The 12,384-nt window shown below is 44.0% G+C and overlaps 1 protein-coding gene across 1 annotated transcript in view; it reads right to left on the bottom strand.

Moving 5' to 3' along the window:
- Positions 1-1,193: 1,193 nt before the first annotated feature.
- Positions 1,194-12,384, bottom strand: part of CWH43 (cell wall biogenesis 43 C-terminal homolog) — a 41,122-nt gene continuing 29,931 nt past the window's right edge. Inside the window, 4 exon segments of the mRNA XM_084859775.1 lie at positions 1,194-2,816; positions 3,461-3,616; positions 6,568-6,629; positions 10,676-10,820. Coding sequence (XP_084715901.1) covers positions 2,729-2,816; positions 3,461-3,616; positions 6,568-6,629; positions 10,676-10,820 — 451 coding nt within the window. The 3' untranslated portion in view covers positions 1,194-2,728.

The following is a 12,384-nucleotide window of genomic DNA, read 5'->3' on the forward strand; positions in this document are numbered from 1 at the left end:
GATGTTCAAAACTGTTGTATTGGCCACTCCCACTGTTTTTGCTATCTCTCTGATGGGTTTATTTTGTTTCCTCTGCCTAATGATAGCCTCCTTCACTTGCATGGACACCACTTTGGACCTCATGTTGGGAGTTCCAGTGAACAGCTACCAAATGCAAATGTAACACTCAGAACTACCTCCAGGCCTTTTATCTGCTTGATTGGTCATGGGGTACCCAGGAAACAGGCCACACCTGGCCATGAGCTGCTTGTCAGCCATTCATTCCATTACTTATGAGCCACCAAGAATGGGGGGGCGGGGTATGCTGTCCTTCCTGAATGGTTAATGCCCCACTTTTGTCACACCCCTTGAATTACAGCTGAAAGTCCTGACTTTGCTCCCATCTGGGTGTGTTTCCTTTCAACTTCAGTGTGGTAGTATACAGAGGCCAACTGCCAAAACAGTTACCCTTGTTCCAGTATTTCCGGCCCTGACTGTATAATCATAAACAGCACAGTTACATACAACTATTTCGGGACTGAGGCCTTAATGCCAATGTTTATTTTATTTATAAATTCCACAATAAAACTAGATGTTGATAGCACAGATTTTAAAATAGTATGCCTTAATATCTCTCTCAGAAAGAGCTTCTGGTTCTCTTTCATGGGTGAAAGCAAGTGATTAAGGTTATTGCTGGTATAATTTATAGTTCTGAATCACATAAGAATACTGTTAAATGTGCTGGCAATTAAAAATAAGGATTTCTCACTCAACTTTCTTTGTAACAATTTCAGGTGTCAACTAAAAGTACCATGTTATTCAAACAAATGAGATCTTTCAGTCTGGTTGCTGGTGTTCAACAAATTCTTTCACATAATGACAGCAAAATGTAATACCTGCATGAAACTGCAACAGATATGCACTTGGGACACTTCTGCTATTCAGAAGATGTTTTCAGGGCCCCAGGCAAGTAGAGTCATAACTACTCCCATTTAAGAGCTCTGGGATTACAGTAAATAAGCACGTATGATGACAGGTAGTGACTGCTATGATACGGCAATGTCATATAATATGTACTAATATTGCAAATGGATAGAGCAGGCAAGGGAAATGTTTAGAATCTGCTATATAGCTAGAACAAAAAGACCTTATCCATTAAAGTGTTGCTACAGTGGCTGTACTGGGACAGAAAAGGCCATTTTAGGACCGGAACTCAAGAGTGAGTGAATCGTTTAATTGGCAAGCAGTTCCCAGAGGACCATAACCAGATGGAACAGCTTAAGTTGCACGCTCATGGCACCAATTCCTTGCTTTTACAAACATTAACCAAGTACAACAGAAAAATCAGTACATATCCTGTCTATCTTACAGCCAGCAATCTTCACAACTCCCTATTACAGAGAGAGCAGCCTCCACTCCCATTCACTGGAGACAGAAGCTCATCATGACCTAGTTTTCCAAGCGTGCAGCAAGGTTCTAAGCAGTACAGAGATACTTTGACCTGGTTCATATGACATGACAGCCCACCATGGCTTAATTTATCTGTAGAGGCTGTTGCGTCATGCTGGGCACCTCCAGGTGCCATTTTTGCATGGCGCTTACAGACACCCGGCTTATCATGGCTTGTCATGTCATGTGACCCCAGGCAGCAGGGGTTGTTTGAGGGCTAGACAACCCTCAAATAACCAATCGCTAACCCTCAAACAATTCCTGCTGCCTGGGCTCGCACAACACGGCAAGTCATGGCAAGCTGGGCGCCCAGAGGTGCCATGCAAAATTGGCCTCTGTGGGCAACCAACACAACGCGACATCCCCCGTTGGTAAATTAAGCCACAATGCACTATCGTGATGTGTGAACTGGCCCATTGTTTCCAGTATCCCTTGGTCACACCATAGATCTGATACACACTTGGCCCCCTAGAGGACAAGCTGATGCATCACACCAAATGGCCAGCATGACCACATAATGGAATCCAGGGCAGAGAGATGGTGACCATTTTCATAAGCAAACCACATTTTACTGGATGCAAAAACCAGATAGTGAAGGTATTGGATAATTTGGTTGTGTGTACTCTGCACTGAAACACACACATCAAAATGCTGTGCCAAGGTAACCCAAACTGTACACCAAGAAATGCTAAATGCTGTGACCTGAATTATTTATGCACATTTTGTATATTTTACATAATTTAGTTTGCTTCTGCTGTGCAAAGCAAGGATGATGCATATCACTGAAGCTTTGGAAACTGGATTCAACTACCCCCGCTGACGTTTGCAATTTTATGAGGTAATACCCATGCATTTGCAAATATATACCAAAATCATAAGGATTAGAAGCACGAGTTTTAAAACAGTAAGACTTGAGACAATATGGAAACTGAGTTCTTCACCAAATATTTGTACTTGCACAGAATACAGAACTTGCTGTCTGAACATATATGCACACACATGGGTCTAGTGCATGTTACGTGTGACCCTTTTTTTTTTCAAAGGGAAGTGAAAAGACATAGGAACACGCTGATATTAGTGTGCAATCCTATACTCACTTACCTGAGAGTAAGCCCCACTTAACTAAATAGGACTTACTTCTGAGAAAACAGGATTGTGCTATAAATCACTTGAAATGAACAGGAGCCATTGGATTGGTCCATAAGACATTAACATGGATGTACCTTTGGCTTAAAGAGAATCTGATCATTGTGTGTTGGCATTTTTGTTCCTTTTGTAAACATATTGGCGGGTCATCCTTCTAGCTAGCTTGCTTAAAGTATTTTGGCATGCTCATGTGAAAGTGATGATTCATCTCATAATTGTGTCCTTCTTTGTAGGAGCCAAACCTACGCAAAACGAAGAAAGTGTTAGTATGTGTATTTGATCTACTAACAACACTTCCCTAATCATGCAGTTTTTAAGCATAATACTTCATTAGTAGCAACTGAGGATAAATGATTTGGAAATTAGATTATTTAATTTCATTTTTGTCTCATGGACCCAGTACTAATGTTTAAAGTTTTCCATTCGGATGCACTTACGTCTTTGTACAGTTATATGGGACTAATGCTGCAGTCCTCTACCGTAAACACAGTTATCTGGGAGTAAGTCCCTTTGGATTCAATAGGGTTTACTTCTGAGTAGACATGTATAGGATTGCACTGTTAGCCCCACTGAATTAAGTGGAATTTATGTCTGAGTCAACATGCATATGATAGTATTGCATGTATCGTTGACTTCAATTACAGTTGCACAAGAATAACTAACCACAAAACTACAACTAGATATGCTTTTCCATATTGCTTTACCATATCCCCCTGGATAGAAATAGTATTACAAAAAGGGAACTTTCGACTCCAAATCATAGGTACAGGCAGCTAAATTCTATTGATTCATTTCTCATATTTCCTTTTCAGAAAACTCCGATTGCAATTCCTAAGCAACTCAACTGAAAATGAGACCCCTTGTTTTATTTTTAAAATACACTAACCTTGAACTGAAGTGTATTTCCTTATCAACTTCACTGGGATAAATGGTGATCTTGTCATTGTCAGCATAATTAGTTGGGTCATCTGGGATTCTAAATCTTGCCATTTGCAGTTCAGAATCACTCAGATGAGCATGAGAAATTCGAGCATAACCCAACCTGCCAGAAATGCATATTTTTTTAATGAAGTGAAGCATCCCATTAATCCATTATAATTTTTCTCTCATTCAAGATTCCTACACCCTTTTCCCCATTCTGTGCACGTTTCCATGAAGAAGGCAAAATTCCAGATTATCCAGGGAAGCCTTCAGATGCTGCATACAAGAGCACCCCACCACCGGAATTTCGCCCCATTCCGGCAAACTGTCACAGAGTTATAGCTTCCAACCTATTTTTACTGCAAGCATCAGAGAAGCGAAGTAACACAAACATCAGAGAAGCAAAGTAACACAAACATCAGAGAAGAGCATAATCATGGCTCTCAATGGGGAAATGGAGACTAGTTACACCCACTGATGAAAAGGAAGCACAGCACAATTCTGAAGGCTTGAAAGAACGCAAGAGTGCTTTGATGAGTCGGAAATGCAGGCTAGTTACTCTAGTTACTCTCCCTGGGGATAGCAGTGCCAATGGGAAAAATGAGTGAATGGGGGGGAGGGGTGCCCTCCCTTGACCATGTAACTACCAGGTCACAAAGGCATGCCCACGGGTTAATGTGGAGAAATGTGGCACACTGCAGCAGAATCGCCTAGGAGCTGTTTTAACTAAAAAAACAGAGTAAAACAACTTTCCAATAATGCAACTTTTCAAGACAGAAGCTGGCAGTGCACTGGCCATGACATCATGTATCACAAATGATCTCAAAATGCTCCCAATCTGCAGGAAATCCCCCATGAAGACAGCCCCCAGTTTAGGTTCATTTGGTAGCTGCAGCCATATCTAAAGAAAGCTAACCTAGCCACGGTAATACATGACTTCGCCCTAAATGGTTTGGGGCAACGTTATCTGATGGACTGCCTACACCTATATGAGCTTACCCAAGTATTAAGATCAGCCCATTAGGCTGGCAGGTGCTAGGGATAGGGCTTTCACAGCAGTGGCCCCATACCTTTGGAACTCCCTCACCAGGGAGATACACATGGCCTCACCACTGATGGTTAAAACAACGTCACTCTGAAGGTATATTTATTCTTGTCTGCATTAGATACTTGAAAAATATCTTTAGCTGCTGCTGTATTTTTTAAATTGTAATTGCATTTTCATGTGTTTTATAATCTTGTAAGCCACCTTGTGAGAGCCACGCACATGGCCTAGAAGCAATACCCATGTGGTTTAATACTTTAAGGGAAGTTGCATCCACTTTACACTCTTGTGTAAAAATGAATGGCAACCATTAACATGGGAAAATGTTAAAAAGATGCAGTCTGTGGGTGCCTCCAGACTAGGCTTTTATCATGCCATCTCCCTGCCTCATTCACAGAATGTTAAGGGGACGTCTTCCATTCGTAACCCTCCCATGCTTTCCAACTACTTGTGTCTTTTCTTACTGTGGAAAATCCATCAGGAAAAAAAAGATGTAATAGCTGCACAATTTATTGGTGGCACTAGGAACCTTCTGTTTGGAAGCACCCTATATCACAGTTGAGATGATCCAGAACCTGCCCAGTGCCCCTGACAGTGGAGACACTGATATCTGCTCTAAGTGAAGATGATGTACTCTCTTCCATAGACATTGGTTCGATTCACACGTAATGACAATTCCAATAGTTTAACCCAGGAATTGTCGGGGCTGAGCAGTAGGGAGCAAGGGTGCTGTCTCCTGCGCATTCATTGCTTCTGCTTTCAATCAACAACCCAGGAATGTCCCGTTTCTGGGTTGTTATCATGACATCCAAGTTACTTATTTTATTTATTTATTATTTCAATAAATGTCTATGCCGCTTTTCAGTTTTTTAAAAATGGGGGTTAAACAACCCAGAATTAACCCAATGATCCACCCATGGTTTGTTGTTGGGTTAACTCTGTATTGTTTAACTCCTAAACAATCCAAAGTTTTGGGTTCAGATATCATGATAACAACCCAGGGATTGTCATTACATGCAAACTGGGTCATAGAAGTGACTGGGTCATAGAAGTGAGCCCTTTATTAGGCAGAATTATTTGCTAGAATCCAGATTATGCAAGGAGCAGATAATCTGAGCAAAGCATGTGCAGATCTTTAAGCATATAGCATGAAGATAAATCTCTACCAAATTGAATTAGTGATATCCATCTATACCATGACTGAGCAAGATACAGCAGTGATACTCAGTTCAATTGTGGCAGAGACTAGTTCATGTCTTGACCTGCTATTAGGGATGTCAGAGAATTCCACCATCGATTCCAGTGAGAATCCCCTGGATGCCCCTGGCCCCCCAGAATCCGTGGCGGAACGGCCTCGCATCCCTGCCCCCCCGCGAAATCCCCCTGCGACGGAACTTACCTGGGGCAGATGTGGCGGCGGCTCCAGTGGCGGCAGCTGGTCTCTCGGCCGGCCGCAGCCAGGCTGCTGCGGCCGCCATTTGCGTCCTTGCAAGCAGCCGTGATAGGCTACGTAAGTATTTACGTAGCCTATCACGGCAAAGAGCAGGGACGCAAATGGCGGCCGCTATGCCATTTGCAGCCCTGCTCTTTGCCGTGATAGGCTACATAAATACTTACATAGCCTATCACGGCTGCTTGCAAGGATGCAAATGGCGGCCGCTACGATGGCCAACATTTGTGGCCGCAGCAGCCCGGCCACGGCCGGAACTCCAGCTGCAGGTGGAGCCGCTGTGGGGCGGAGCTGGCCAGGGAGGATTCCGGGGGGAGGGACGGAGCACCTCCCCCCCACCGCAGATGCCCCTGTGCGGAGCCAGGTAAGGGATTCGTATGTCCCTACCTGCTGTGCTGGGCACAACATGTGCTCCCACTGTCTACCACTTCCCTAATCCTCGCTGCCATGTTTTTATACGATACTGTTTACATCCAGCACAGTATCAAAATGGAGGCTAGGAAAGGGGTATAAGCAGCCCTTAAGAACAGCAGAGAAAGGGCCTGGAGGCAAATAATTAAGGTATCTATTAACATACCTTATTAATCCACGATGCATTATATAACTGCACCATCTATCATTATCTGTGCTGTCAATATCCTAAGCAGCAGTAAAAGTAGAAGAAAAATTGTTACAAAGTTTTATCAGATTGAACGAAAGTATCTATGACTATATTCTTTCAGATGCCTGAAGCAAAGCTAAAAATTTCTGAAAAATACAGATAAGCAACTGGTTTTAGATATTTAAGGAATAGAATGGCTGTATTACCTTTTATTTTATTTTTAAATATTAGCTTGTGGTAGTAAATAAAGGATATTGGTTTTGTAAATCTGGGACTAGAGGCTGGTTCACACAGGGATTTTACATCAGAGCCATCTCTTTGGTCATGCAGGTGCTTGCATATTAGTAAAGAAATGCATTAAATTTAAACAGGATTGTATGTTTATACAGTTGGTAGCAATATCCATGATAATGGCAGCACTATTTCCAAAGCCACAACTATGGGAACTGATGTTGGTTATGTTCATGTACCACTTGTAGAACTAGGGAAAAGTTAAGAGTGGGAAGTGGCAAGCATTGGGGCCTTGGAGAAAACAGTTGATGGTGGGTACTTCCAGACAAAGCTTTATCCCACCATCACCCTGCCTCATTCATGGAAATTCTCAGTGAGTCCAAACAGTGTTGTCTTTCACTCATAGCCCTCCCATCTTTTCCAGCTATTTCTTCCATCTTTTTCCTTTCCACTGAAAATTTAAGAAAAAACAGATGGAATATCTGCACAATGGGTGTTTCTACATTAAGCAAAAAAACCCCTCAAAAAACCACATCCTTTCCAGAGCTTCCTGCTTTCGGTTTCTTTGCGGGATTAGGAAGGGCTCCTTTACACAGCAGACACATGGTTTGAAATGAGGGAGTGCCTCCCTCCCTCCCTGGCATGTGTGCAAAGAAGCGGGGTGGGTGGGGGTTGGGTTCTTGTTTCCGTAGCGTAACTTCTGCTGTATTCTTTTCTTGCAGCCCCCAGGAAACCTCTGACTTACTTCTGAGTAGACATAAAATGTAAGATTGTGCCATAAGTCTGCAACACTTGGCACACTTACATGGGAGTAAACCCCATTGAACTCAGTGGGACTTACTTCTGAGTAGACATAAGATCCCCCTATAAGTCTGCAACTCTTGGCACACTTAGTTGGGAGTAAGCCCCATTGAACCTAATGGGGACATTGCTTCTGAGCTTGGTGGAGTGTAGGATCAGATGTGTCTCCCTTCATTGCAGGGAGGCATTTTACCCTCTTCTCCCTCCAGCTGAGAAATGTGCTCAAGCATTTACATGGCAGACACCTGGGAATCGAGGAAAGTCCTTCCTCAGCAAGACTTGAGCGGAGGCAGGAGTGAGGAGTTGCAATCAATAGGCAATTCTTGACCTCACACCTGTCAAATCTGCTCCTGCATGCCCCACTCCCATCCTCAATGCCCACAGCAGGCAGAAAGAGCAGTTTCTTCCGCTATTGGAGAATTTCACAGGGAGGTCATGCTGCTCCTGTTCCATAGGGTGGAAAAAAATACCACATTTATTGAGTTTGGGAAAACACAGGATAGGCTGGGGGAAATTGCAGGAGACACCCTGGAAGGTAACAGTGTCATCTAAAGAACACGCAAACTTCCATGAGAGAGCCATCTCAACAGCAGGATAAAAGTTCCATGTGATGAACCCCAATTACTTCTAAGTGATATTGCTAGGAGCCCTCTGTTTCAAAGCACCCATAATGTTGTTTAAGCTGTAGCAACAGAAGCTTCTTTAAACAGCATGTGGATCTGGGACAAAGTTTCAAAACCTGAGACCCTTTGAAATTTTGTCCCAGATCCACATGCTGTCTCGTAAAGGAAGCCAGCGAACTAAAACGTGAGAGCTGAAGATGCAATTCGATCTGATCTCTGAGTTGAAAGGAGTGGTGTGAACCTGACTACCCCATTGGAGCCTGAGCCTGATAATCTGGAAGTAAATCAGGATGTGATTGAGTATCTGTGGCTGTAAGCAGGTGAATGAAAGGGGGAAAAAATGAGCTCCAAGCTTTTATGAACTCCAGACACTTCTAGTTGACATGTTATATTTCTCCATGGAAGTTCGTGACTGAGGCTGCAATCCTATACCCCCTTACCTGGGATAGGGATGCTGGAGAAATTCAAGACAGACTAAAATGAGCTTGGATTTCTACGAATCTGATCTATGGAAACCGCTGCGGAGCAGCCCCTCAGTCTGCGCAGTGTCCATGGACTCCCAGCTGGTTTTTTTACTTACCCAAAATTTATGCATATTTATTTGTAGGAAAAAATGCAAGTTTCTGCTGAGGGAAAATTGAATGGAATGGGGGACAATATGCTAAATGTTACGTACTAAGGTAAATTATGTAAATTGCTATGAAACCTCTTATGTAATTATTTGCGTATTTTCCTGCATGACTGAAAAAAAAAGTTCACATCAGTCTGTGAGCAGACAATGGAAAAAAGTAGGGATGGCAGAGAATTCCGCCACGGATCTCAGTGAGGCCGAATGCCAATGCATTCGGCCCCCTGAACTCCGTGTCGGAACGGCCTGCCACCCCCCCGCCCCCTGCGGATCCCCCCCAGGACGAGACTTACCTGGGGCGGATCTTCCGGGTGGCGGCGGCTCTGGTGGTGGCTGCGGCGGCGGTTCAGTGGTGGTGGTGGCTGCGGCAGCCGGTCTTCCGACCAGCCACCGCCACCGCCATTTCCAGTGTTAAAAAAAAAAAAAGACGTGATAGGCTACATAAAGATTTACATAGCCTATCATGGCTAGGTTAAAAAAAACCAACAACAACAACGTAATAGGCTACGTAAATCTTTACGTAGACTATCACGTCTGACTTAAAAAAAAAAAAACGCGCGTACACAAATGGCGGCGGCTACGGCCGCCGCCATTTGCGTTCCTTATGTTGGCCCGTCTTAGTTTACATAAATATTTACGTAGACTAAGATGGCAAAAATAAGGAACGCAAATGGCGGTGGCTGTAGCCACCGCCATTTGCATATGCGCATTTTATTTTTTTTTTTAAGTCAGACATGATAGGCTACATAAAGATTTATGTAGCCTATCACGGCTGACTACAGGGACGCAAATGGCCGCTGCCATTTGCATCCCTGCTAACCAGCGGACGGATGTCCGGCTGCTGGCAGAGCCGGCCGGCGCCTCCGCGGAATCTCCACGGAGCGGAGCCAGCCGGCCAGGATTCCAGGGGGAGGGACGGAGCACCTCCCCCCCCAGCGGAACCCGGCAGAGACAGGTAAGGGCAATTTCGTACTTCCCTAGAAAAAAGGCGCCTGACAATCTGCGAAACACAGACAGAGGGGCTTTTACACAGTCCGTACATCCCTACCTGGGAGTAAGGCCAATTCAATGAGCCTTACTTCTGAGTTGACCTGTGTAAGATTGTGGTGTAAAGACTGGTAAGTAGGTGACCAGATGCAAAAGGGGACAGGTCTCCTGCCCTTTAATAGTCATGTAGAAGAGGAAATTTCACCAGGTGTAGCGTGTCATGCGACTACACTTGAAATCCCCTCTCCCGCACAACTATTAAAAGTGCAGGAGCCCCATCCCTTTTGCATCCAGCTACACCTAATGCGAAGAGAAAACTCCCTGGAAAAGACCCTGATGCTGGGAAAGATTGAAGGCAAAAGGAGAAGGGGACGGCAGAGGATGAGATGGCTACATAGCATCACCGATGCAATGAATATGAACTTGAGCACACTCTGGGAGAGAGCGGAGGACAGGAAGGCCTGGTGTGCTATGGTCCATGGGGTCACGAAGAGTCGGACACGATTGAACAACTGAACAACAACAACAACCCTAATGGTAACATATAGGGGGAAAGGTTATTATTAACCAATCTGAACTTTTGAAGAGCTGGTCTTGAAATCTTTTATCTATGCATACGAAGTTTAATTTATTTATTATTACAATTATATCCCGCCATTTTTCCTCTTTAAGAAACCCAAGGCGGTGTACATAATCCTCCTCCTCTCCATTTAATTTACTTTACTCTTTCAGACATAAATATATGTCTATGCCACCAATCTATACTGTTATTGATTTGGGGTTGGGGTTTTTTTTTTAAATTGAACTATAATACCTTAACATTGCCATTTTCAGTTAATTGCAAGTAATCTCTGGAACCAGGAGCTGAAGTGATATATCCTAGAAATCCAACCTGACTGGAGCTCATCTTCAATATATCAGAAATAGCTTTTGCTTGGAGCTTTCTGTCCAAGTCTTCTCTGCAAACAAATAGATTACATTTTTAAAGTCTTCCTTCTAGAGAAATTATGATGTACAGTGGAGGGCAAATACCTTAGCTAACACCAACTGCAGTCCATGATATTTGTTAAAGATCACATTTGTGTGTCACCCTTTCTCTAAAGACCTCAAGGTGGCATACATAGAGGTTATCACTTTAAATCCTTATTGGAATCATGTGAGGTAGGCTAGGCTGAGAACATGTCAAAGACCATCCGGTGATCTTCATGACTGAGTACAGATTGATCCCCAGACCTCTACCATCTAAGTGCAATGTTCTGCTCCTTTAATCATGAGCAAACACCATAAGCCTCAATACTGCATTCATAAACACTTTTGTCACAACACTGAATTTGACAAAGTGAAAATAAAACCATTTTAAAAAATGGCGCTCCTTTGTCTAGTGAGCAAGATAATTTCTTTTTCCCAACTTCACCCCTGAATCTTCTTCCAGAGTATTTATCTACAAGTGATGAGTCTGCATGTGTGACAAAGCCACCAGAGACTGGCTTCTTCACATGGAGCTGCTATTGAGATTGGTTAGTCTCGGAATTTTGCAGGCCCTTTAGATGACGTCATCAACCTCCATGGCATCCCTCACACTAAATGACCTTTAGGGCGCAATCCTATGGGGATAAGCAGCCACCTCTGAACTCAGAGGTGACCGCCTATCCAATGCAGGGCAGGAGAAGCACAGAGGGGATTGTTCCTCCACGCTTCTCCTGCCCTGCATTTGTGGATAGACAGCCGATTTCGGCTGTCTAGCCGCAGGAAGGTGGAGCAGGGAAGGAGGCTGCTGGACGACACATAGGATGTGAATACCAGCATTTACATCTCCCCTGCCCCAGAACGCCCCGTTTTGGCTGTTCCATGCTCCTCTTTGGAGCACAGAGTGTGGGGCTGTTTCACGCTGCCTGCAAGGCAGTGCAGAATGGGGGGAAGGTCGGTTCCTGGAAAAACACATATCCTATGGCTGCCTAGCCACTGACTAGCGCCATAGGATTGCTCCCTTAATCCATTTTTTTTAAAGATCGGAGACAATGAGCTATCAAATTACAGTGCTTGAGTTCTGCTTGAGTTCCCTCATGAAAAGAGGAAAACCCACAATAAGAGGAGCTAGACCACAACGCCACCTAGTGGCTGTATAATGAAACATATGGAAGACTTAGGGTGTCTCTACATTAAGCAAAAAACCTGCAAAGACCCACATACTTTCTGGAGCTTTCTGCTTTTGGTTTCTTTGCGGGACCAGGAAGGGCTTCTTTACACAGCAGCCATGTGGTTTGAACTGAGGGAGTGCTTCCCTCCCTCCCTGGCATGTGTGCAAAGGAGGGGGGTGGGTCATGTTTTCGAAGCTTAACTTCTGCTGTACTGTTTTCTCACAGCCCCCAGGAAACCTCTGACTTACTTCTGAGTAAACATAAAATGTAAGATTGTGCAGTAACCCTGCAACCCTTGGCACACTTATGTGGGAGTAAGCCCCACTGAATTTAATAGGGTGGTCTGAAACAATAGAGGACGTTACTTCTGAGCTTGGTGGGGTGG

Source organism: Heloderma suspectum, chromosome 5 (genome assembly GCF_057233095.1).
Source record: "Heloderma suspectum isolate Gila_16-S chromosome 5, 16-S_ref, whole genome shotgun sequence".
Classification (NCBI taxonomy): domain Eukaryota; kingdom Metazoa; phylum Chordata; class Lepidosauria; order Squamata; family Helodermatidae; genus Heloderma; species Heloderma suspectum.